Raw genomic sequence first — 27,895 nt, 5'->3', positions numbered from 1 at the left:
TTTACCCACTGGCAGTGAAGGAACGGTCGATATATTTTCAAGTCCGGATTGTGTGCGACTTGCAGGGGAATTTGCTGGTCTTGGTATTCACATGCACCTGTTGCCCTTGTCCTTCTAGGTGGTAGAGGTTGAGAGTTTGGAACGTGCAGTTGAAGGAGGCTTAGCGAGTTGCGACACTGCATCTTGAAGATGGTATGCACTGCTGCCACTGTGCGCTGGCAGTGTAAGGAGTGAATGTATACGGTGGTGGATGGATTAATGATTAAATAGGCTGCTTTGTTCTGGTGTCAAGCTCCTGGAGTGTTGTTGAAGTTGCGATCATCCAGACAAGTGCCCACATTCCTGACTTGTGCCTTGTAGATGGTGGACAGTCTTTGGGGAGTCAAGAAGTTATGGTGGAGGATGAGGATGAGGGGAGGAGGGGGGAGAGAGAGAGACTGGGGAGGTAGATATACATTTGGGTGCCGGAGAAACAATTACAGAGGGCAGTACTCAAATGGGTCTGATGTCGGTGTTGTCTCATTGCCTGACACTTGTGTGGTGTGAATGTTATTTGCTGCATATCAACCCAAGCCTGAACCTTGATCACGTCTTACGGCATGGACCATTTCAGTATCTGAGCAGTATCTAATCGTACTCAACACCATGCAAACATCCCCACTTCGGATGGAGGGATGATCACTGATGAAGCAGCTGAAGGTGGTTGGGCCTAGGGCACAAATGGGAGTCAAAGCATTCGTAGATTGATAAGAGAAAACATAAATAGGGGAAGATTGGAACTAAAATTAATAAGTAGGAACAACACTAAAAACATAGAATCAATAAGCACTGTCCTAATCTTGGGCAGGCTGCACAAATCTTTGGGAGTTTGGAGATGGAAGGAGACAACTTAATCTTGCAGATGGAGATCCTTAGCCAGAACCTACCTCCTCCTCCTCTTAGATGCTGACATGTTTTCTCTGTATTCTGAACATTTTTATTCCATATTTACAGTAGATTCACTTTTCTTGCCGCCTTTTCATTTTCTAATGAATGCTTCACATTAGAATGATAGCAGCACCAGCTTCTCCGTTGGATGCTCGGAACCTATTGATTCGAGGACAGCACTTTACACAGACGCTATTTGGGGCCTACCTCCCTTTCAGCTCTACCTCTCCACCCGGCTCTCCACCTATGGCCCACCTTGCTTGGGGCCACATATTGAGCCTTTTCTCTTGCTGCCATGCTACAAGAGCGAGCAGAGTTCAGAGGCAAGGTCATGTCAGCACCTGCACAAAATTTAAATGGTTTTGTCAAACTACACGGCTGCAAGTTTTAACAGAATGTTTGGTCTTCACCAATCCAACCACCATTACCCATACATGTAGCTGCAATGAACTGGATTTGCCTATTTAGAGCAGCGGTCTGAAAGGCGAAGTTTTAGCCAGATTAGTAACTAAGTATCATAGCCCAGACCCAGAGGATTGGGTGAACAATGCCACATAAGATCCACCGGCGACATGTCAATAACTGGAACTGCTCACTTACCAGAGTCTGAAGGGAGTCCACTTTGGCACTTTGAACATCTGAATCCAGCTTCTCAATCAGCAGTGGCAACAGGAACTAAGAGCACAAGAAGCAACCGCACCAAATTAAGAGAAACTGTGTGAAAACATGCAACACTAAATTCAGACAATACAACTTGACCTGGCTGCCATCAGCCCTCCCTTTCACCACCATGTAGCATCCTGCCAACACGCAATGTCCAAGGTCACACAGGAAAAAGGGCCTGTTTCCTTAAGATTTCTACAACTGTTGTCAACAGGATGAGGCATGTTCAAATATTTGTCTCAGACCAGGTGGGGGAACAGATAGAACATGCTGCAGCCTCACAGGAACTTACAGGAACTTGCTGGTTGAAATTCTGTGCAACAGTATTGCTAACGAATAGATTACATTTGTTCATACTGTCTTAACGCATTGATTGATCTCTATAAACAAGTTGAAAGATGCATCAGAGGAATGCCACAGGCAAAAGCACATTTGTTTTACCACAGATAGCACTTCCACAGTGATCACATTGCACAGTGGGTAAGCCCTCAATGTGGAAGGGAGACTTACAGAACGGGAATGTCTGTCCCTGCATACTGCAGAGAGGGGTGTCATTACGAAAGTAGCCCCAGGCAAGTAACCTCAAATCTAAAGCTCGGGAGCAAGCCATTTCAGCCCATGATGTCTGCTCAACATCAGAGCCATATGAACCAGTCTTTAGCCTCCAGGCCTTGGCTCACTCCCTACCTGGGCACCTGCCCACTTATGATCCAAGTTTTTGCCCACCCCCGATGAACTGGACATCATCATACGGAGAGGAACTTGTTGGGCCGAATGTCCCATTTCTGTGCTGTAAATACTACTTGACATGAATTATATTATAAGAAAGGACGCTGTACGAATCAGATTTTCTGGGCCTACTTTCTCCCTTCCTACTGGAAGCATCACCTCGAAGGTGTACAGTCTTATAGGTAACCTCCAGCATTTAAAAGTGGCCATGCTTCATGGATATGTTTTAACAGCAAGTGTCGGCAAGCTTTATTGACCACTAAAGTCCATCCGTGTCAGCTGACCTGTCCGCATCAAGAAGTTCATACAGAACTTCTAACAAAGGACACAAAATACGAGACGGTTAAGTGGGATGTAATTATAATCTTGAACAAAGTACGTAAAGAGAATATTGCCACTGGCTGAAGGACCCAAGGTGGCTAACAAAAGAGCCAGAGGCAAAATTAGGCAAAATACTTGAAGGAGCAAAAAATTGCAAGGTATAGAGAAAGAGCAAGGTGAGAGAGATCAATTGGACCTCTCTTTCCAAGAGCTGGCACAGATACACTGGGCCAAAAGGCCTAATTTCTATGCTATATGATCTTAAGAAGTCACGGAAAGCCTGGATTGAACAGCCTACATGATGGTTGTATTGGTGCCTTTGCCACATCTTAGTGAGGCACTGCAGTGTCCAACAGACTCAGTTACTAATACTACCTCTGCAAATCGGGGTGTGGCAGTAAGAACAGATCGTAGACTCAGCACCAACTCCTCCTGAGATATTCCATGTGGGTCATTTGGAGGCTGCAAGAAGAGAGCAAGGTCAGATTCTGACAATAATATGCACTCAGCACACCCCATTCATTCCCCCGAGATGGATTTCAGCCACGTTATTCCCTTCCTCTAGTTGGTTTACTTCCACAAGAATTCAGAGGTTCTAGTGGGAAAGGGATCATCCCGCTTCAGCAAAGCATTAATTTTCCCCATCTCTCTCTGCCATTACAATTTCTTCCATTTTATACAACTCAGGCTCCTCCCTCTAAATTTCAGAAGTAATTTAAAAGTCGTTCGCTCTCTGTAACCCCACGGTGTTGAAATCTGGACTAACCTCCAAGGCTCCTCCCTCAATTCATTTTTCCATGGCCCCGAAATACAAACTCATTGGTCCTCGCCTCTTCCAAAAATTAACAGTCTTCCCTTCCCACATGTACACAGTGTGTTAACGGAATTGGGAGGCAAATATTAAAAACCCACCCTCAGATCCATCTCGTGGTTAGAGCTTGCACTGGATCATGCCCACTGATATGGAAAGGCTAAATCGCAAATACTGACAGTTATTTCCAGTGGTGTATGCCGACAGAAATCAAATAAGGGGTTGTCCATTTAAGACAGAGAGGAGGAGAATTTGTATCTCGGAGAATCATGGGTCTCTGGAACCCTTCCTCAAAAGGCAGAATCCTTGAATATTTTTAAGGCAGAGCGAGATAGATTCTTGATTAACAAGGGGTGAAAGGTTATTGGGGGTAGGCAGGATTGACATTCCAATCAGATCAGCCACGCTCTTATTGAATGGCGGAGCAGACTCGAGGGGCCGAGTGGCCTACTCCTGCTACAATTTTGTATATTTGAATGCATGTTCATATCCTTGCTACAGGCTTCATCACCTTGATCAAAATGAAGTGCTATAATCTGCTGACCCCGCAAATTCTACTTTAAAAAAAAAAAAATTCTGCCGGTGTTGCTGGCAAGGCCAACATTTGTTGCCCATCTAATTGCCTTTGAACTTGTTGGGCAATTTCAGAGGGCAGATAAGGGTTAACCACAGTGCTGTGGGTCTAGATTGAAAGGAAGGTCAGATCAGGTAAGAGTTGGCAGATTTCCTTCCCGAAAGAACATTAGTGAGCTAGATGGGTTTTTACAACAATCGACAACGGTTCCATGGTCATCATTAGAGTTTCGATTCCAGATATTTTATTGAATTCAAATTACACCATCTGCCGTGATTTGAACCCAGGTCCCCACTGCATTGTTTTGGGTCCCTGGATTACTAGTCTAGTGACAATGCCATGACGTCACCACCTCCCACTTACGCATCAACATCAACTTACTGGTGTAAAATCAATGGGGAAGTAACATGAAGTGACCTCAAAGAGTTCCTCCACAAAACTGCCTGAAAACAGAAAGACAGATATCAATAGCTAAGTAAAAGACATTGTAAAATGGATAGCCCCAAAATAAAATGCAATTTTTAATATCTGAAATGAATATAAACCAAGAAGGTTATGTTTATAAACCAAACTGGGTTCTTTGGTAAAGAAGAAATGAATTCCAACTTCACTTTCTTCGCCTGTTCAGGGTGCTGACTTAATGCTGGGGCGTGGTTCCATGTGCACAAAGAGCCCTGTGTTGACTAATCAAGCTGTAAGCGTTGGCTCAGTGGACAGCACGCTCACCACTGAGTCAGAAGGATGTGGGTTGAAGATCTATAGGGCAGCACGGTAGCACAATGGTTAGCACTGTTGCTTCACAGCGCCAGGGTCCCAGGTACGATTTCCGGCTTGTGTCACTGTCTGTGCAGAGACTGCACGTTCTCCCAATGTCTGCATGGGTTTCCACAGAGTGCTCCGGTTTCCTCCCACAAGTCCCGAAAGACGTGGTTAGGTAATTTGAACATTCTGAATTCTCCCTCTCTGTACCCGAACAGGTGCCGGAATGTGGCGACTAGGGGCTTTTCAGAGTAACTTCATTGCAGTGTTAATGCAAGCCTACGTGTGACAATCAAGATTATAAAAAATAAACTTGAGTACTTTAATCTCAAGTAACACGCCAATGTAATACCAACTATACTGCAGGAGGTGGAGGTGTTGAACCAAGTTGAACAGGTGGGTCTCAAAGATCCTCAGGAACTACTCAGTGGGCGGCTTGGTGGCGCAGCAGTGAGCACTGCTGCCGCACGGCACCGAGGACCCAGGTTTGATCCTGGCCCCGGGTCACTGTCCGTGTGGAGTTTGCACATTCTCCCAGTGTCTGCGTGGATCTCATCCCCACAACGCAAAGATGTGCAGGCTAGGTGGATTGGCCACGTTAAATTGTTCAAGTGGAAAAAATAAAGAATTGGATACTTGAAATTTAAAAAAAAAGGAACCACTTGAAGATGAGCAAGGAGTGTTCTGGAATATTGATCTATGAAGCAAAATCATGATAAAAGATTGATCATAATCACTATCACATTGTAGGACTTGCCAGCCACATTCCATATATTAAAGCGTGACTGTACTTCATAAGTATTCAATAGATGTGGAAAGCTTTTGGGTGTCCTAAGTGGAAGGTAAATGCCTGATCGTCCCTTATTTTATTTAGCCATTCCTCCTAATTAAGCCTAGGTGATGAACGTCAGCAATTTGTTTAACAACCAAGGAAACAGCAAGAAGAGCCTGATCGTGTTTCCACCCCATGTCCACACAAGCATATTTTAAAACAGAGGGCATTTCTGAATAATGATCAAAAGCAGGAACCCTGGTTGGTACTTTTTCCACATTCCAGGATCTGGGACGTGGACAATTGCAGCACCCTTTTCAGATTGGGATAGGTGTTGCAAACTCCTGTCTGTATGGTTCAGTGGGACACTGGAGAGGCTGCTCACTAATTCAAGCATCAAGAAAGAGTCAAAGGTTAATGGCCCTCTAATGGCTTGGAGTGGTATTGGTGTAAGAGGGAGGAAGCCAAGAAAGGTAGCTCTTTCTGGATCATAGCCTCGCAGAAAAATAATCTGAGCTTCCACACAGCAACTTTGATGAGCTGTCGGAAATTGAGCTCACTCTAACACTAAAAATAAATGAATGTGCTGACAAAGCTGTCAGCAGGCTTCCAGTGCGAGAGAATGGTAGATGTATAAAGGTTTTGTACATACTACACCCAATTAAAAGTTGAAAATAGAACCAATATAACCTACTGCCCTGTCTAACACTGTTGCGCTGTTTCGCACCTGAAGAGAGCACATTTACGAGCAGGGTGAAGTTCATGTGGCGTTAGCAGTGATAAAGATATCAGGTGATTTAATTACGAGTATCACACGTGAAATGGATTCAACACAATATGTATTTGTTCATTTGGCTCTTTTAATCTAGCAGTGCCTTGTGATGCAAACTGCTGACTCATGCAGAAAAATACATACCGAGCTCATAATTGTTGATTATAATGTCCCTGGAGATCTGAAAAGATATTAATAAATTCCGAGGGTCCTTCTCTCCATCCATTGCTTGAATAAAACCAAACGTGAAGTCCGCTGTCAGACTCTTCAGCTCTAAGCACAGAAGGATGAAACAACTTTACATTGTGCTAACTTCCACAAGACCTGACATGTACAGTTCACAGCTCAATATCTCACTCCAAGGCGACACAATCGGTGGATACAGGAAAATAAAGTGTGTCTCACTGGTTCAGGAGGAAGCACTCAAGGTCAAGACTGAGGAACGTTGACAGGACAGTATAGCGTGGCTCTTTATCCATCTCTCATCACTGAAGCATATTACCACACTGCTGAGCTGTGCAACTGCGTTTGCTCATGTACAACAGTGACTGCACTTCAACAGTACTGTATTTCATTAGTTATAAAGCATTTTAGGATGTCCCGAGGTCATGAAAAACACGTATAAATCTGTGGGTCTGGAGTTATTAACAGGCCCTTCCCTAGAAGACATTAGTAAACAAGATAAAGACACTGCCATACAGAACATGCCGTTTCTTAACCTGTGCTGAGTTTGCCCACCTCGATAGAAATTAGGGCAATATGATTGGACTCATGAGCAGAGATTCCACTGCAAATAGCCATCTAGTGGCCCCTACTATAAAGCATAAGCTTCTATGCCGCAGGAGGACAGCATCAAGCTGGGCTGTGATACTGTTATCAGTGAAATAGCCAACACTTGCTCAAGACTGGTTGTAACTTGCACATTCTCCCTGTGTTTGCGTGGGTTTCACCCCCACAACCCAAAGATGTGCAAGTTAGGTGGATTGGCCATGCTAAATTGCCCCTTAAATGGAAAGAAAATAATTGGGTAATCTAAAGTTATTTATAAAAAAGTCTGGTTGTAATAATTCGCCCAACCATTTGGCCAATTCATGTTGTGCAGAGCCATAGACAAGATAGGAAGCCTCTCGTGTGTCTAGAGCAGTCTATACAACGACCCGTGAGGAGCAACCCTGTCATATATATTGCACAGCAACTTGTCACTTTTACACAAGACTAGCAAGCATTTTTTAAAGCATACTTTCAACTGAGACAGTGAAGCCAGGTTCACTGATGTTTATGTCCAGTTGGTTTCAAGGTCGTGTACGACAATGTGCTTGGTCTGAGATGCGTAAATTTCTTTCATTTTTTCGTTATGATAATAATAATAACCACTTATTGTCACAAGTAGGTTTCAGTGAAGTTACTGTGAAAAGCCTCTAGTCGCCACATTCCGGCGCCTGTTCGGGGAGGCCGGTACGGGAATTGAACCCGTGCTGCTGGCCTTGTTCTGCATTACAAGCCAGCTGTTTAGCCCACTGTGCTAAACCAGCCTCTGATTTGATCTGTTTACGCCACTATGTTGCTTCAATAGATAACAGAACCATAAATGGTATCCATTTGAAACACATCCGCATTGTAAATGTAAGTGGTTTGGCAACATAATTAATGATGCCACTAACCACATAACAATTCTCTCTGACTCCGTATTCTCAGAAAGTCAGGAATTTCCTCTTGCACATGGTTTCAATTTTGGTGTGCCTTAATCCAAAATCAAACAAGAAGATGTATTTAATGAGCTTCAATTCCTCTATTTCCAACTATCCCACCACAAACCAGCATCCACTAAAGACACTGAATCATTGAAATTGCACCTAGCTGATCTGGTGTGAGATTCCAAACGACCGGACTGATTTTCACATGCAGTTGTATAAAACTTTAGTTAGGGTACATTTGGAATATTGCATGCAGTTCCGGTCGCCGCACTACCAGAAGGGGGTGGATGGTTTGGAGAGAGCGCAAAGAAGTTTACCAGGATGTTGCCAGGTCTGGAGGGCGTTAGCTACGAGGAGGTTGAATAAACTCGGATCATTTTCATTGGAAAGGTGGAGGCTGAGGAGAATTTCTTTTTTTTTTTATAAATTAAGGGCAATTTAGCGTGGCCAATCCACCTACCCTGCACAGCTTTGGGTTGTGGAGGGTGAGACCCACGCAGACACAGGGGAATGTGCAAGCTCCACACAGACAGTGACCCGAGGCCAGGATCGAACCCGGGACCTCAGTGTCGTGAGGCAGCAGTGCTAACCACTGCATCACCCTGCCGCCATAGGCTGAAGGGAGACCTGATTGAGGTCTACAAAATTACGAGGTATTGACAGGGTGAACAGTCAGAAGCTTTTCCTCCCAGTGTGGAAGACTCAATTGCATGGGGCACAGGTTCAAAGTGAGAGGGGGAAAGTTTAGGGAAGTTGTGAGGGGAAAGTTTTTCACGCAGAGGGTGGTGGGTGCCAGTGGAGGTGGTGGAGGCAGGCACAATAGCAACATTTAAGATGTGTCTTGACAGACACATGAACGGGCGGGGAATTGAGGAACACAGATTGTTTGGGCGGCACGGTGGCGCAGTGGCTAACGCTACTGTCTCACAGCTCCAGGGACCCGGGTTCAATTCCGGCCTCGGGTGACTGTGTGGAGTTTGCGTGTTCTTCCCGTGTCTGCGTGGGTTTCCTCCGGGTGCTCCGGTTTCCTCCCACAGTCCAAAGATATGCAGGTTAGTTAGACTGGCTATGATAAATTGCCCTTAATGTCCAAAAGGTTAGGTTGGGTTAGGGGAATAGGGTGGAGGCGTCGGCTTAAGTAGGGTGCTCTTTCCAAGGATCGGCACAGACTTGGTGGGCCGATGGGCCTGTTCCTGTGCTGTTACGTTCTTTGTGTGTGTGTATGTGTGTGATATAAAATTGCTCCTTAAAAGGTGGTGGATGCGAAGGGGGTCAATTACATTTTCATAGATCGATAGATTTTTAAAATCAGTACGAGTATCAAGGGTTATGGAGTAAAAGGTTTTGAGATGCAGATCAGTTTTGATCTAAATGAATAGCTTTTCCTACTTGATGGCTTTCCAACGGTAGATGTGGAAACAAAAAGCTTGATAAGCTTTACCAAATAGTTGGCTGCTCTGATTCGGGATGGGCCAGGGAGACAATGGTTAGATTTATCCGAATTGCCTCCCTTAACTCAAATCCAACATGTCACGGTGCTGACAGCAACTCTGTTTAAAGTGGAAATGAGGTGCAATGGGAATAAAAAAGAACAAAAATATACCTTGCTCCCTGGTGTCCATGAAGCTAGTGATGATGCTGTACACAGAATGCCTATCAGTCTGCAACAGGGACTAAAGAAAGGAAAAGACACATTAAGAAAGCAAATAGTCTCAACAGGTCCAACATCAGTAAAAACAGTTTTGACGCCAAACCATGGAAGACAAACTGAGTGGCTTTCTAGGTCATTTCAGAGGGCATTTAAGAGTCAACCACATTGCTGTGGACTAACTGCCAGGCCAGCTAAGGATGGCAGTGAATTTAAATTTCACCATCTGTCATGGTGAGATTCGAACCAGGGTCCCAGGAGCAGTGCCCCAGGTCTCTGGGTTACAAGTCCCGTGACAATACCACTATGCCACCATCTCCCCCTTCCCATCACATTAAACAGCTTAATAGCTCAGTAGCTGACAACTTACATCACAGGACAATCCTAGGGTCATTAAAAAGTGACAGATGTGGCCAAAGTCAGTCTGTCTCCGAAAAGGGAAAAGACAGATTAACAGTTGGTCTAACGCCACTTCACACCAGCAACAGCTCCAATGCAGTTTTTAAAACCCAAAATGATAACAACTATAATCTTTATTATTGTCACAAGTAGGCTTACATTAACACAAGGAAGTTACTGTGAAAATCCCCTAGTTGCCACATTCCGGCACCTTTTCGGATACACGGAGGGAGAATTCAGAATGTCCAATTGACCTAAAAAGCATGTCTTTCGGGACTTGTGGGAGGAAACTGGAGCACCCGGAGGAAACCCACACCGACACGGGGAGAATGTGCAGACTCCGCACAGACAGTGGCCCAAGCTGGGAATTGAACCCGGATTGCAGGTGCGGCGAAGAAACAGTGCTAACCACTGTGCTACCGAACGTTTAAAGTGTGGCACTCACCTGGACATGTACCTCCTGGAACAATGCCTTCAGAACTGCTACAGCCAATCCTTCTGGCAGAACGGAGCTCATGCTCTACGGACAACAGATACAACAAAACTAGTGAAGGCAGAAAGATTGGATTGATGACTGCCTGCAATACACAAGACTCCGCTATCAACTCTCTAACTGCTCATCCAATAGCAGAAAATTCTATTAATGACATTTTAAAAATGATTAGGCTTCAACTTAAGGAACTCTGATGAAAGATTATCGCCCCTGATAGTTAACTATTTTTCTCGCTCCAGACCTGCTGCCTGACCAGCTTTCCGTGTTCTTGATTTTCATTTCAGACTTCCAACATCCATCGTATTTTGTACCATCATAGATAAATTTCCTTCATCCCAATATTTCCACACTTTCGCCACCCCCCCCCCAGTACACTTATTTCCAACGAATTACCCTTCTCTTCAAAGAGTTTGACTGACTTGACATCTGTGGCCTCCTAGAGCATGTTCTGTATATTTCTTCTTGGATTTGGCTTTAGTTGGTTTAGTTTGAATTCTAAGCTTTATTAATTATTATTATTAGTCTCCTTGTTCTAGATTACACTACGGGAATGAAGGGTGTCCTCCCTGCAACTAGGTGAACAAAACTGTACACAGAGGAGGTCTGACTAATGTCTTGTACAGCAGCAATAAAGCCTATTTTTGATTTATACTCTCTCTGATCACCGTGTATCTTCTTGCCATATTAACTTCAGCTAGACGAACAGAAACTTGCACATATAGATGCCAGTTTTAAAAGTAAAGTCGCCATAGTCCCAGATGAGCATAGGCTGCTTTCCCCTGAAGGGGAAGAGCTGACTGGTGGTGATTTAACCTGACGGTCACCATACCTCAGGCGCGGGGCAAGTTTGAGAAGGCCTGGCAACTTTACTTTTAAAACTGTTATCCAAACGTGCAAGTTTTGGTTCTTCTAGCTGAATTTAAAACGGCAAGAAGATATAAGAGTAGGAGGGGTGCGTGCGGGGGAGGGGTGCACGTCATGTTTTTAATTGCCCAATTTATTGCTTTGAGATTTAAAAAAATTGTTTAACGTGCCAAACTTTATCTTCCTGAAAAACCTGAGAAAAATTGAAACGTGGCCCCTCACGCAAAAACGTTAGACACTCCTAATTTTACACATACGCTCCTCTTTGTTCTCTGATCAGTGTCAGTCACACTCGCTTTGTCACTGACCATGTCTCGATGCTGCAGAAAAGGCGGCTTTTCTGAGGTTAGGACAAGAGAATAAGTGTTTCTAACTTGTGCTGCTCCTGAGCTGGGAATTTTAATACTGACATTCGGTGAGAACAAACTTGCAACAATGACAATTTTCACCTTAAGAAAATAAACAGTAAAAATCCTCACCAGGGCTTTCAACCCTTGCAGTACATGCGGTATGACAAGGTGATGATCCTTCAATCGATCTATATAGAAGGTAGCCAGTACCTCCACTGAAAGAAATAAATACATTTGCATTTATATTGCACACACCGCAACCAACAGATGTCTTCAAACACGTCACAGTCAGTGAAGTACTTCTGAAGTATGTTAGCTGCCATAATGTGGCCAATTTTTCACTAAGCAAGCTCTCACAAAAGTCATGATACTGACCATGCGATCTGTTTTTTCATTACGGTGGTTATGAAAGAAATATTGGCCAGGGCATCAGGGCGAACACCCCAACTCCTGTTTCAAATAGTGCCAGGGATCTTTTATGTCCAGCTGAGCTGGTAGGTCAGCCTCAGTTTAATTCCTCACCTGAAAGAGGACATCTCCGACAGTGCAGCACTCCCTCAATACTGTGCCGGAGTTTTGTGTTCAGGCTATGGAGTGGGACTTGAAGCCAGAACCATGTGACTCGGAGGTGAGAATGCTCCCCACTCGAGCCACGGAAGTACATAAACATGAGCTTAAAGTTACAATAATTTGCTCTTGGGGTGTAGACAACACCAGCAGGACCCATCTCTGGCTGTCCAAGGTGGTACACTGGAGTGGCTTGCAGTTGAAAGGTGATTGGGGCTCAACCACATAGCATGAGAAACATGGTCACATGTAAGCACGGGAAAGGTTGCACATTACTGAACAAGCTTGCCATTTTACAACAATCTGATCAGTTTTCACAGACAATGACTGATAATTATCAAAACAAACTCCCAAACCTCAGGTAAATCATAGTTTACAGTGCAGAAGGAGACCATTCGGCCCATCGAGTTTGCACCGGTCCTTGGAAAGAGCACCCTACTTAAGCCCACACCTCAAATCTATCCCCGTAACTCAGTAACCTCACCTAAACTAACCTTTTTGGACACGAAGGGCAATTTTAGCGTTGCCAATCCACCTAACCTGCACATCTGCAGGGGCTGGTTTAGCACACTGGGCTAAATAGCTGGTTTTTAAAGGAGACCAAGGCAGGCCAGCAGCATGGTTCAATTCCCGTACCAGCCTCCTCGAACAGGCGCCGGAATTTGGCGACTAGGGGCTTTTCACAGTAACTTCATTGAAGCCTACTTGTGACAATAAGCGATTTTCATTTTTTCATCTTTGGACTTATGGGAGGAAACCGGAGCATCCGGAGGAATCTCACGCAGACACGGGGAGAACGTGCAGACTCCGCACAGACAGTGACCCAAGCCGGTAATCGAACCTGGGACTCTGGAACTGTGAAACAACTGTGCTAACCACTATGCTAGCGTGCAGCCATGACATAACTTCTAAAACCCATTATCTTCATTTTTTCTGTATAACTGCAAGTTTGTTCAGCTGGGAAAGCTGAACATGAAACTTCAAGGCATGACTCGAAACAGACAATCCAGTTTAGTGTCCAGGTCCGAGGGAGAGATGAATTGTTGGTGGGTTCCAATCCTTCGGATGATGCAAAGCACTGTTCATGAAATGGCTGCTCCCACACTGCATAGAATCCCTACAGTGCAGGAGGCCATTCGGCCCATCAGGCCTGCACCTACCCTCTGAAAGAGCACCCACTCCACCACCCCCCTACTCATCCTTGGACAGTAAGGGGCAATTTTTTTGATCATGGCCAATCCACCAAACCTGCACATTTTTGGACTGTGGGAGAAAACCCACAGACACGGGGAGAACGTGCAGACTCCATACAGAGAGTCATTGAAGGTTGGAATTGAACCCGGGTCGCTGGCGCTGTGAGGCAGCAGTGCTAGCCACTGTGCCACCATGCTGCTCTCATCTTCTTTGAACATAATAGAGCATCGAGACTACACCGGTGAGTAGCTGAATATATTTTGAGCAATTCTGCAGTGAGAACCATGCCCTTAAGAAAACAATAATTAAGCTATCAGGGAAGGAAAGATTTGTTGCTTTCCTGCAGTTGGTTAACTCTGAATCAGTCTGATTTCAGTTAAAATAAATAGAATCTCTCTGAAATGCAAACACCTTTCCCCTGCCAGTGACTATATCACACTGATCTGCCTCAGGAGTCTATAAATCGTTGTCCTCCACTAGAGGATGAAATTAGCTCCACCGTCCAGCCCCTCCAAAAAAGTGGACGTATCTTGAGTTGCATATCGCTGCATTGACATGTAGTCGTCATATTTCTTGTGAAACCTTTCTGTCGCACTTTATTGATAACATCCTTATTGTCATAAAACAGCTTTACCTCTGACTCAGTGTGAGCATCACCACAGAGGATTGCTTAATGCATTTACTTTCCCCACACATACAATCCTCCCTCGGATACGCCAACCCCTTTAAGATCAGCCATCTTTCATCTGCAAAGTCGCAGTGACAGATGGCTCTTTCACTGCAGCCGAGAAGTATGTGCCAAATTTTCATTTGCAAGTCTGACAAAGACAATCCACTCACTCCCATTGTTTCACTGAGTAACTTAACTTCTGGAGGAACAGACTGCACACACATTTCAGCATTCAGGAGAGGAAGGTCACTTTGCACCAAATCCAACCAGACCCCCCAAAAAAATCATTCACTTATTTGAGTGAAGGCAGTTGCAGCAATGAGACACACAAGCTACAAAACTTTAATGCCCCCCTCCCCACCAACAATCTCTCTGTAGCACAGTGGTTAGCACAGTTGCTTCACAGCTCCAGGGACCCAGGTTTGATTCCCGGCTTGGGTCACATTCTGTGCGGAGTCTGCATATTCTCCCCGTCTGTGCGTGGGTTTCCTCCGGGTGCTCCGGTTTCCTCCCACAGTCCAAAGATGTGCAGGTTAGGTGGATTGGCGATAACAAACTACCCTTGGTGTCAAAAAGGTTGGGTGGGTTTGCTGGGTTATGGTAATAGGGTGCAGGTGTGGGCTTATGTGGGGTGCTCTTTCCTGAGGGCAGGTGCAGACTCGTTGGGCCAAATGGCCTCCTTCTGCACTGTAAATTCTATCTATAAATCTATATTACTTCCCAAACTATTCCCAATGTGCCCCCATTGTACCAAAGAATAAAGAACCGTACAGCACAGGAACAGGTCCTTCAGCCCTCCAAGCCCGTGCCGACCTTGCTGCCTGTCTGAACTAAAAACTTCTGCATTTCCGGGGTCCATATCCCTCTATTCCCATCCTATTCACGCATTTGTCATGATGCCTCTTAAACATCGCTATCATATCTACTTCCACCACCTCCCTCAGCAGCGCGTTCCAGGCACTCACTATCCTGTGTGTAAAACCTGCCTCACACATCTCTAAACTTTCCCCCTCACACCTTAAACCTATGTCTCCAAGTAATTAACTTTTCCACTCTGGGAAAAAGTATCCGACTATCCACTCGAGCATTAAGTGAGTCCCAGTCAACACAGGGGAAGTTAAAATCACCCGCCACAACAATCCTGTTGTTTTTACACGTTCCAAAATCTGTCTACATATCTGGTCCTCTCTTGAAAATTAACACGATCCCAGCTGCCAGCAAGAACAAAACAGCAATAAAGCATTGCAAAATGAATTTTTAAATTTTGAAACAGCAATAAAGCATTGCAAAATTAATTTTTAAGAAACGTAATAGGCAGAGAAGGTGCCAATGTCCATTTTAAACAGAGACACGATTGATTGCAAATCCATCATTGGACATTTTAATAATCATTTTTAAAAAATTATCTTTATTGTCACAATAACACTGCAACTAAGTTACTGTGAAAATCCCCTAGTCGCCACATTTCGGCACCTGTTCGGGTACACGGAGGGAGAATTCAGAATGTCCAATTCACCTAACAGCACATCATGTGGGATGAAACCGGAGCACCCGGAGGAAACCCACGCAGACACGGGGAGAACGTGCACACTCCTCACAGACACAATCCGGGCATCGAACCTGGGACCCTGGCACTGTGAAGCCATAGTGCTAACCACCATTACCATATCTACTTGTTACATTTAAAAACAATTCATTTAGCATCTTCTGGATCGGTGCATAAAACTCTTACCTTCTTTTTGTTTGAGAGAGGAATAAGACAGAAGCAGGACCTGAGAGAGGAGCTGTACCCCTCGCCCTCTTGTTCTTGGCTCTGAATTTGTTAAACATTTTCTGCAAATCAAATCGGATTTTTAAAAAATGGAGTACAGTTAAGAATGGATCCAACTAATGTACAGGTCCATTCAGTTCACAACATGTAATCACTGGTGGAATTGTAAGGAATGAAATACATGCCCATTCCTAGCTGTATTCCGGGTGTCTGGTATTTTTCCTCTCACTTTCTCCTGAAGATGTCGACTCTTTCTAAGATACAGTTCTACAGTTTCCAATAATATTTCATCTAAGTAGTAACGTGAGCCCAGACAATACTGTACCATTAAGGGCACTAGAAGCAAATCCACTCTAATTTCACCCAGTGTCGAAAGGTGCACACTTTCCAGCAGGGGTCACTGAATCCCATACAGAAAGAGGACTGTGGTTGGCTCCTTCCCATCCAAGTCCCTACTTTACTCACTGCTGGGGCAGCAATTATTGAGCTGCATTTGGTGCTCAGATCAAATGCTGTTCAGCATGTGCTGCCCCAGCTGAAATCAACTAACTCAGCACAGACCCATTATAACAGTGAGAGATTATACAGCCTAATGCAACACTCCAGTCCTAAGGAGCCTGGTTAGGACAACAAGCTGATGTTTTACAATGGTCCCTGTGAAGCAACAGCTGGTGGGGCACTGGGAGTCATAGCTGAATATCATCTGCTTCTGTGCGAGGTCCTGAAAAGACCCACCAATGATAAAGACCTCCCGACTCAAAAGCTCAGCCACGCTCAGCTATTGAAAATTAATTCTCCTCACCTTGAATTTATCAAACATGTTTTCTGTTCTCTGAAGAGATTCAACCAACTGGATTGGATTTGTTTATTGTCACGTGTACCGAGGTACAGTGAAAAGTATTTTTCTGCGAGGAGCTCAACAGATCATTAAGTTCATGAAAAGAAAAGGAAATAAAAGAAAATACATAATAGGGAACGATTGTAAGTTAATTAAAAAGTGGATCAGTTAGGGAGAGCTCGCAGAGAGTTGCCTTGCTCTGGCGCCATCTTGTGCAGATTGTAGAATTGCGATTGTAAAGCTCGTCAATCCCATCAGAGTGCTGCCAACACTAGTTACTGGAACTGGGACCTTCAAAATCATTCTTTAAACTCTCCCATCATGGAAGCTAAATGGATCACTGTGATGGACAGCAGTTACCCAAGATTCGGAGTATACCTTCATTAGCTTTAGCGTATTAGGCCAGGAAAAAAACGGGGGAAGAATAAAATCAAACCAGCCCATCAACACAGGCTGGATGTGCACGTTTTTAAAAAAATGCATTCTTTGATGGGACGCCAAGTGCCAAGTGCCAGTTGTTACCCGTCCCTTATTACCCATGAATGGAGTGGCTTGCTAGGCCATTTCAGAGGGCAGTGAAGAGTCAACCACAATGCTGTGAACCTGGAGTCACATGCAGGCCAGACCAGGTAAGGATGGGAGATTTCCTCCCCTAAAAGGACATTAGTGAACCAGGTGGGTTTTAACAATTGATGGCAGTTTCATGGTCAAAATTACTGACATTACCTTTCAATTCCAGTATTTATTTAAATTTAATTCCACCATCTGCCAGGGTGCAATTTGCACCCGTGTCCTCAGAATATTTGCCTGGGCCTCTGGAGTATGAATCCAAAGACATTACCGAAACTGAATCATCTCCCCCACACTTGTGAACATTGAGGAAGGACTGAGTTGGGGAGACTGGTGATGCCTAATAAAGTTAAAACGGTGACCTTCATTATCTTGGCTCACACATAAAGAATGACCATAAGGACAAGGCACTAACCGTGCCTGCTACCTTTGAGATAATGGCCAAACAAGGAGTCTGTAGCATGAAGAGAAGGCTGGAGGAAAAATCTGTCTTTCAGACTTGATTAAAGAAAAAGTTAATCTTAGTCTGTACTGGACACAAAGTTTCAAGAAGAATATATTGATCTTGAAAGGAATAGAAGAGAATTGGAACACTTCGATTTATATAGGATATTTTACATGACCTCAAGACATTCCAAAACATTTTACTGCCAACGTAGTCACTGTTGCAATGTAGGAAACACACTGCCAACTTGTGCACAAGTTCTCACGAACAGCAATGTGATAACAATCAGATAATCTGTTTTTATGAAGTTGATTTGAGGGATAAATCTTGGTCGAGGCACTGCAGAGAACTCCCCTGCTCTTGTTTGAGAATGCCATGTGGTTATATCCACACAATTGGAGCAAGGGTCATCAACCAATAAAACTTAAAAAGGTCCAACGGTACAAATGATAAACCATCTTCAACTTTCACAGATAAAGGTACATGGGGATGTTTCAAGAATAATTTCACAAAATAGAAGGCTCTAGGTTTAGTCCCAGTTTTTATTTCCTGTTAGTTGAATTTAGAATTAAAAATCGGTGTCCCTGAATATTGACAGAGGGGACATAATAACTGCTCAGTTTCCTATTAATTCGCTATCCACTAACCGCTGAGTTAAACACAGAAGGGTAGGATTGATATCAGCTGTGAATCACCCGCAGCCAGACAGCAATCGCTGTGTCTCGGCTGAGAACATGAAGACTGATCACTTGCATCGGAAGTCTGCAGTACCCAGGGAACACGTATCATACCAATCAATGAATCTGTGGTTTCAGAGGAGAAAGACAGCAAAGACCCACAGTGAAGTACAATGGCGGATCAGTCAACAGTTTTGAACACGTTCATCCCACTCCAAGAACTAAAGAGATGATTAAGACACGGAAGGATGGTTTGCATTACCCCAAGGCTTCTACGATTTCCAGTGTTGTGTACTTCCCATCGACGACACCTAAAAGGAAACAAAATCCAGTTAATATTGCATACAGGGTCTATCAGACTCTCAATTCTTGTACAACTTTATTTTGGACACATAAATAACTGCACTATTTTATCCTCTTACAGTGTCATCAGAGGATGTTAATAAAGTACAAAGAATGCAGGCAATGCTCCTGTTGTGCCCAGAGTAAATGGTCTGTTCTGCTTTTCAGATGCTGTTGGGCCTGTTGTGCATTCCCAGAACTTTCTAGCTTTTAAGACAGAAAAGTGCAAGATGGAACATAGAACATACAGTGCAGGAGAACATACAGTGCAGGAGGCCATTCGGCCCATCGAGTCGGCACCGACCCACTTAAGCCCTCACTTCCACCCTATACCCGTAACCCAATAACCCTCCTAACCTTTTGGTCACTAAGGGCAATTTATCATGGCCAATCCACCTCACCTGCACATCTTTGGACTGTGGGAGGAAACCGGAGCACCCGGAGGAAACCCACGCAGACACGGGGAGAACGTGCAGACTCCGCACAGACAGTGACCCAGCGGGGAATCGAACCTGGGACCCTGGCGCTGTGAAGCCACAGTGCTATTCACTTGTGCTATCGTGCTGCCCATGGAAGAGACACCCCGCAATGCAAATCAGCGTCACATGATGAATTTGCATTCAGACTGTTCTCATAAAGCACACTTCCTACATTGCCGGTCATAGATAACCTTGGATCTGGAACATCATTATGACAACCACTGAGGTCAGGATTTTCTGAGCTCTTAAAAAACCTCTTAGCTCGAGGAAGGTCTGTGGGCGGATGCCCTAGGTAGGGTTAATTCCTCCTCCTCGTGTGCCAGGCTCAGCCTGATACAATTTAAGGTGGTTCACAGAGCTCACCTGACAGGGGCGAGGTTGAGCAGGTTCTTTGGGGTAGAGGACAGATGTGGAAGGTGCTCAGGGAGCCCGGCGAACCATGTCCATATGTTTTGGTCATGCCAGGCACTGGAGGGGTTCTGGAGAGGAGTGGCGGGAGCAATATCTCAGGTGGTGAAAGTCCGGGTCAAGCCAAGCTGTGGGCTAGCAATATTTGGAGTAGTGGACGAACCGGGAGTGCAGGAGGCGAAAGAGGCTGGCATTCTGGTCTTTGCGTAGCCCGGCGAAGGATCTTGCTAACGTGGAAGGAGGCGAAGCCCCCCAGCGTGGAGGCCTGGATAAACGATATGGCTGGGTTCATAAAGTTGGAGAGGATTAAGTTCGCCTTGAGAGGGTCTGCGCAGGGGTTCAGGAAGGTCGGTCAGCAGCAACAACTGGGGGGGGGGGGGGGGGATGAGCAAGAGATAACATGAAGAGTCAGGGAACCTGGCACATACGGGAGAGAGCCAGTGTACAAAGCTATGTAAATATACTATTTTGCCATGTATATATCTTGCTCCACGCGATTTCTCGTTTCTTTTTTTGTTACGGGGGAGGGGGGGGGGGGGGGGGAGTTATTGTTTGTAAGGGAGAAAAATTGTGTTAAAAACTTTAATAAATATATATATATTTTTAAAAACCTCTTGGCACTGCACACAGATTAACAGAAAACACAGCAGTACAAAACAACAGAGTGGCTTTAAACAGCATTACTGAAATCTGTTTACGTACATATGATTACACAACAGTCGACTTTGATACGAGCCAACATAAAAAGCATGATCAATAATTGTCAACAGGATGCTAAGTTTGTGTATATGCCCACTTCCTGTCTACAAAGTTTGCAGAAAAGCAGTTGAGCTCCCGTGGAGTCGTACCAAACGAGTCAAGACAAAGTGTAATTTTCAAGTTATACATTTCAACCATATTTCTATATTTTATGTCCGCACTTAACAAAGGTAACAGCCATGTAACTTCGTCACACTGCAATTAACACCGTCATTAACAGCATCACTAAGGAGAAAGTACAATGACAACATGACATATTGACATGGACAGTCTCCATTCTAATTGCAAACTCAAGAATTTATAACAAGAAAGGCCGACCGGAAATGCAGATTCAAGACATTTTTACATACAGATATCCAGCCATTTTATCAGGACATGCTGGCAATTTAATCAGGTATTCTAATTGAGCCAATCAAAAGCTAAACATTCAACATGACAGAGTCTAAAAGGATTCTAGATGATGTGGCAATTTCTATCTTCAGTCAGGGCTCTCTTTCCTTCTTCCTGTGACAATGAGAATACAATGAATCCATCTGCTGGCTCTCCTGTGTTTGGACAATATGCAGTCTGCAGCATAAGCACAAAACAGAAGGGAAGGCAAATCCTTACATCCTCAATTTGATAGTGTAACGTAGCAATTCAGAGAACCAAGATTGCTACTTCAGTGCTAATTTTGGGCTTGGGATCACACTGCTTCACTAACTACACAAATACTAATCAAGAAATGGGAAGAAAGGCTACCAACTTGTTACAACCCACAAGAGACCCATGGGGATGACCGATCAATCTCCCCGTGGGGTTCATGGAATCAGTGGTCCCCTGCTGAGAATCGAAAGACAACAGCGGAGCGTATGAATCCCAGGTGATAAAATCCAGCGCAAAAGAGAGCCGGCATCTCTGGATGGTTCCGGCTGGTTCTAGGAGTGTCACTTCATTGTTGTATTTACTAACTGTGAAAAGGGAACAAATTACTTTTCACTTACCTTTTTGGGGCTCCTCATAGACTACAATATTGGCGACAAGGATAAAACAGAACTACAGCCGGTGCCGTTGGACACTCGGACTACAGCAGCATCTCAACACAAAAGAGAAAGGTTAGCACGGTTTCAAAAATGCAGCTCTTTGGTAGATTCGATGCTTTTGATGCGAGTGTGGAAAGACTGGGCTCAGTATGCGCTACTTTTTTCAGGGCGAACGATTTTGGGGAGACCCGCCATAAAAAGTTTGACTGTCTGTGGGGGCCCCACTTTAAGCATCATAAAGAGCCTAACCTACCAGGCTCCAAGACATTTGACGAATTGGTGGCACTCGTAACGAACGTATATGACCCCAAGCCGTCAGGTCATTATCCGAAGATACTGATTCAATACTGCCGAGTGCGCCCCGGGGAAATCTGTTACTGAGTTTCTGGCACGCTTCTGCAAACTGGCAGAGCGTGAGACTATGGGCCATCCCTACCGGAGATGCAATGAAATCGCCTCGTGTGCGGAGTTAAAAACCCACAAATTGCTGCCTGTACTGCCTTTGGACCTAAAAGAGGCCATTGGGATCTCCCACTCACATGGAGAGTGCAGCGAGGGAGTCCAGAGTATGTCAGAAATGGAGATGAATCGCGTATAACTCCCCCCATTCAGACAAGCACATCACTGAGAAACAGCCCTTATCCGAACACCATCGGGGCCAGTCCCATTGGCCATGCTGCAGTCGGGTGAGCCACCTACCCAGAACTGGAGATCGACTCAGAGGTGCGCCACTTGTGGCCAAAGAAACCACAGGGGTCAGTAACACCAGGTCAGCCAACAAGCGTGTCGCCCTGGTTGAGGGAGGTGCCGTCTGGAGCCAGAAGCCTCCACCAAGAACCTGTAGGTTTTCCGACGAAGACGAGTACATGCAGTTGAATTGCATTGCCGTGCCACGGGTTTCCTTCATCAAAGTCCTGGTGAATGGCCCACTCGTAATGGAACTGGGCACATGGTCTGCAGTCTCAGTGATGGGGCAGCAGACATTAGAAAAGATCAGGACAGGAATCCAGTGTTTGAACTTGAGGGACACCAAGGTTAGGTTGGCAATGCACACGGTGGAACCACTAGCCATCACGGGTACAACAATGACCCCAGTTGCCTACGGACAGTAGTTCATCAGGTTGTCCTTGATAATAGTACAGGGTCCCGGTCAGAGTCTGCTGGGCCGGGATTGGTTGCAGAGGCTCCGTTTGGAATAGCAGCAGATTTTCAGGATGGGCACTGGGGGATTAGACAAAGTTCAGGGTAAATACCCGGAAGTTTTATAGAAGGTAACTTCAAAGGTGCCATGGCCAAGATTCACATCGAGGCCCAACCAAAGTACTTCAGTGCCTGCTCAGTTTCCTATGGATTGCTGACAAAAGTAGAGATGGGCTCAGCCATTTGGAAACCCGACGAGTCATCCGGCCGGTACAAATTGCAGATTGCACAGCGCCTGTAGCCCAGGTGCTGAACTCAGATAAAACCACCTGCCGGTGTTGGGATTATAAGGCAACAATGAACAAGGCCTCTCGTTTGGACAGATACCCAATGCCACAAATAGAGGACCTTTATGCAAAGCTGTCTGGAGGACACTGTTTTTCTAACTCAACATGAATCTCACACACCTCCAATTGGAGCTAGACGGGGCTTATAGAAAATTTGTTACCATTAAGACAGAGGTTTCTATGAATATACAAGGTTGCCATTCAGGGTGTCATCGGCTTGCGCTATTTTCCAGGGAGTCATTGGGAACATCCTCCAAGGACTATCACAAGTGGTGGCTTACTTGGATCACCAGAGCAACCGAAAAGGAACACCTGAACAACTTGGAGGAGGTTCTCCGTCGGTTTTCCGAGACAGGCCCAGCGTGATAGGGGAAAATGTGATTTTTATGCGAAAGGAGTCACGTACTTAGGATACTGTGTTGGCCGAGATGGCTTGCAACCAGAAGAGAAGATGCAAGCAATCAAACAAGCCCCCATGCATGAAAACGTGACCGAATTTTGGTTGTTCTTAGGACTCGTGAATTAAGAGAAATTTATCCCCAACTTGGCGACCATCTTCGCACTACTGCATGCGATATTGAAGAAATCCCAGGAGCAGGCATGGAGTGTCCAAGGTGAAGCAGCAACTGTCATCATCAGGGTTGCCCATTTTGGTCACTTGTGGTGCTTCCCCATACATAAATCAGATGTTATCCTACCGCATGGACCACAGAATGGAGACACCGATAGCTTACGCATCGCGGACTTTGCCACTGCAGAGCGCAACATGCTCAGATTGAGAAATATGGGCTGGCCGTCATTTTTGGGGTGATGAAATTCCATCAGTATGTGTGTGGGCATTGTTTCACCAGAACGGACCACAAATCGTTGCTTGGATTGTTTAAAGAAGACAAGACGATTCTGCCAATTGCATCTGCCTGGATACAGCGATGCGCCCGACTGTTAACGGTGCACGAGTATGTGTTTGAGTATCGCCCAGGCACACAGATCACAAATACGGATGCTCTGAACCAGCTCCTGTTGCCGACGCTCGCCTCCCCCACTCCCCCAATCTCCACCAAGGACTGACGAGGTCATATCGACTTTATGTTTAATGGATAGCTTGCCGGCCACCGCCGCACAAGTTCATGATTGGAGAAAGGAGGACCCAGTCTTGGCGAAGTTATGCCATGTCATCTTACATGGTGGTCAGCAAAGGAATCTGCCTAAGGAGCTGCGTGTTATTGAGACCAAGCAGCAGGACAAGAGTTCAGCGTGGCATCCTCCTGTGCGGAGCTCCTGTTGTTATTCCAAATCAGGGCAGACAGGTCATATTTCAAGATATACACATTGGACATCCAGGAGTGTCAAAGACAAAAATGCTATCTAGGAGCTATGAATGGTGCCCAGGTCTGGATGACAACATTGAGCGATTGGCTCAGCAACGTGCCATGTGCCAGCAACATCCAAAGTGCCTGCCAGTCATACCCTTCAACCCATGGAATGGTCGGGTAGGCCTGGATGTGTGCAGATTCTCCCACACCTTTTCAAGGCTCACTGTTCTTGCTCATAGTGGATGCCCATTCCAAATGGTTAGACGCCCATCCAATGCCATCCATCACTTCAAAGGCCACCAGTGAGAAGCTACAACTCTCATTCAGTACCCATGGCATCCCAGAGGTAGTAGTCGCGGACAACAGTACCTGTTCACCAGTGAGCAGTTTGCTCAGTTAGCGTACTACGGCACACATTACAACCAGAGCGGCAAAACTGCTGACAGCCCAATGTTCCCCAATATTAGTGGAAAACTGGAATGGAGACAAAATCTCCAACGACAGTACTGAAGCAGACGGACGCAAGTCAGAGGTTTCCAACTGGGGGATATAGTACATGTCTGAAACTTTGGAGACAGTGCCTGGGGATTCCACAGGGATTGTGGTGAAACAGACTGGACTGGTATCTTACATGATAAAAACACGAGAACGGATTCTGCGGAAGCATCTGGACCACCTCCGAAGCAAGGAGATAGCGTCAGGACAAAGCCCACAGGAGGAACAGTGTTCCAGCCCCGCCTACCCAGCACAAGGGGGCCTGAGGACATCACCCCCAAGAGACTCTGCCATGGAGATGCACAAGGTGGAGGACTGGGCATCAGCATTTCCAGATGACAGCCTTTCCAAGGAACGGTCGCTGACAGTGCCGCCCCCTCGCCCACAGACGATTGCCGTGAAAACGCCATTTCCAGACACGCTACAAGCCCCCTGACCCAGCCCTGCAACAGCCAGAAGCGCAATAGCGGGCAAAGTGTATAAGACAGCCTCCCGCACTCCCCACAACAGCGACACTAACAGATGTGGGGGGTGGGAGAAGAGGAGTTATGACCCCACTAGCTCCACAGGGATGACCTGATTGATCGCCCTGTGGGGCTTGTAGAATATGAACTCCCCCGCTGAGGAGCGGGGGCCCAACAGCGGGGCTCATTAATTCCCCCAAGATAGAAGCTGGCAAGAGGGAGCCAGGATGGCTCCAGCTGGGACTTGGAGTGTCGCTCAGTTGATGCATTTCCTAACCGAGCAGGAAATAAACTACTTTTGACTTACCTTTTCGGGGCTCTTCAATATGACGGAGAGACTGAATCTTGTTTTACAGGTGACAGAAGAGGAACTTTAAGCTTAATAACCTGGACTGGATTCAAATCCTGCATGCTCATGTAAAAGTGTGCTACAATATCAGTTCCTCTCACATTTCTCTGCCATGGAAGAAAGCGACACAAGTATGGCGGCACAGTGGTTAGCACTACTGCCTCACAGCTCCAGGGACCCGGGTTCAATTCCAACCTTGGATGACTGTCTGTATGGAGTCTGCACTTTCTCCCTACGTCTGCATGGGTTTCTCCGGGTACTCCAGTTTTCTCTCAGTCCAAAGATGTGCAGGTTAGGTGGATTGGACGTGCTAAATTGCCCCTTAATGTCCCAAAGGTTAGGTTGGGTTACTGGGATAGGGTGGAGGCATGGGCTTAAGTAGGGCGCTCTTTCCAAGGGCCGCTGCAGACTCAATAGACCAAATGGCCTCCTTCGGCACTGTAAATTCTATGATAAATTATTTATTTAATGCCTTTATTGTGTCAGATACTGCCAGCCTTCCCTTAGGGGTAGCTGCACTCTCATTTGCAAGTCAAAAAGGAATAAATTTAAGTCTCACTCTCGGACTTGAGCACATAATTCAGGCTGGTACATTAGGAAGCTCTGAAGTTGCAAAGAAGAGTCATATTGGATTTGAATCATTAACTCCTCGTCTTTGCACAGATGCTGCCAGGCTGGCTGAGTTTTCCCAGCACTTTTCTGTTGTAATCAGCAGAGTAGAGTGCTGATATGTCATGGATGTGATGCTAAACCAAGGTCTGTCTATTCAGCTAGACAGAATTTACCCCACCACACTTATCTGAGGGAGAGCAGGGAATCTTGTGGTTCCCTGGCCAACATTCATCCATCAATCAGCACCACAGACTGATTGGGCACTTATCTCATTGCAGTTTATGCGATGCTTTTGCAGTTGGCTAAAAAGCCACAGTGACTACAATTTGCAAGTAATTTGCCAGCTCTGAAGGGATGCAAGACATCTTGAGGATATTGAAGGTGTGATATAGATGCAAGTTTGTTCTTTCTTTTGTTTCTTGTCTGTATTCCGGAAGGAAGTAGGCTTGTGGTTAAAAGCTGCATCTTTCAGCAAGACATCTTTGCTAAAAGTGAACTGTATCAAGGCCAAGACATTCTCCAAGATTGGAACCATAATTTGATGTGTTTTTACCAACTCAATAAACTTCTCAATTACAGTTAGCGTAATGTCGGACTCTTCCATAGCTTAATTTTAAATGAATTCAATACAAGTTGTCCTTTAGAATTTAATGCTTTGCATCGTTAGGTAACAAGTGTGAAATGCGTTTGTTAATCTTGTTTAGTGGGTTTAAGAAATTATGCTTTTTCACTCCAATGCACTGTGTTCAAAATCCTCAACCTTTGATACAAATCCCTCCACAAGCTCCCTCACCCAACTACTGTACCTTACACTGGGCTGCAACTCAATTGTTCTCCTAAATCCTCTTACCTCCGGCTTCCCATGTCAATGCAATTGGATCAATTATTCATTCCCATGTGCACATCCTCACCATCATCATGAGAGATCATTCACCCAAGAACAATGTCCTTCCTGGCTAATATCTTTCCCTCAATCAACAATGCAAAACAAGGTATGATTATGATCTTGCTGCTTGTGGGAGCTTGCTTGGGGCTGGTTTAGCACAGTGGGCTAAACAGCTGGCTTGTAATGCAGAACAATGCCAGCAGCGCGGGTTCAATTCCCGTACCGGCCTCCCCGAATAGATGCCGGAGTGTGGCAACTAGGGGCTTTTCACAGTAACCTCATTGAAGCCTACTTGTGACAATAAGCGATTATTATTATTATGCACAAACTGGCTGGCTGCTGTATTTCCTACATTACAACAGTGACAACACTTCAAAAAGTACGTCATTAGCTGGGGCACTCTTTGAAATGCGTCGAGATTGAGAAAGAGGTTATATTAATGCAAGTGCTTCCTTTAGGAATGAAGAGTGGGTGTTGCTCCATGGCATGGTTTCAGTGACACCAGCTGTGAAACCCCTACCCCACGGAAATCAGCTAAAGGCCAGAGATCTGGTGGTGCCCACAGCTGTTTGCATTTGGCTGTGCCATCACGCTCTTGGCTGGCAAAACCCATGCAGCCAGCAACAACACCAGACTTAACAAGTGATTTCTGAATTCATCCTTAAACTGAGTGCGTAATAGGTGCAGCAAGTTTGCTTTCGTACTGCATGAGACTCATGGCAGGAGCTAGTCACACTACCAGGACACCAACTACAATAGAAAAGTAGCTCA

The 27,895-nt window shown here is 45.3% G+C and overlaps 1 protein-coding gene across 1 annotated transcript in view; it reads right to left on the bottom strand.

Moving 5' to 3' along the window:
- mms19 (MMS19 homolog, cytosolic iron-sulfur assembly component) overlaps positions 1-27,895 on the bottom strand; it is a 94,760-nt gene that overhangs the window by 55,614 nt on the left and 11,251 nt on the right. The window contains exons 2-10 of the mRNA XM_072479657.1: positions 18,771-18,819; positions 15,940-16,040; positions 11,906-11,991; positions 10,515-10,589; positions 9,626-9,695; positions 6,473-6,601; positions 4,407-4,468; positions 3,016-3,102; positions 1,528-1,602 (exon numbers count right to left, since the gene is read on the bottom strand). Coding sequence (XP_072335758.1) covers positions 1,528-1,602; positions 3,016-3,102; positions 4,407-4,468; positions 6,473-6,601; positions 9,626-9,695; positions 10,515-10,589; positions 11,906-11,991; positions 15,940-16,040; positions 18,771-18,819 — 734 coding nt within the window. The remainder of the gene's footprint in view (positions 1-1,527; positions 1,603-3,015; positions 3,103-4,406; positions 4,469-6,472; positions 6,602-9,625; positions 9,696-10,514; positions 10,590-11,905; positions 11,992-15,939; positions 16,041-18,770; positions 18,820-27,895) is intronic.

Source organism: Scyliorhinus torazame, chromosome 16 (genome assembly GCF_047496885.1).
Source record: "Scyliorhinus torazame isolate Kashiwa2021f chromosome 16, sScyTor2.1, whole genome shotgun sequence".
NCBI classification, from domain to species: Eukaryota; Metazoa; Chordata; class Chondrichthyes; order Carcharhiniformes; family Scyliorhinidae; genus Scyliorhinus; species Scyliorhinus torazame.
The sequence above is the reverse complement of the archived record's forward strand: the minus strand, read 5'-3'. Positions and strand labels throughout refer to the sequence as shown.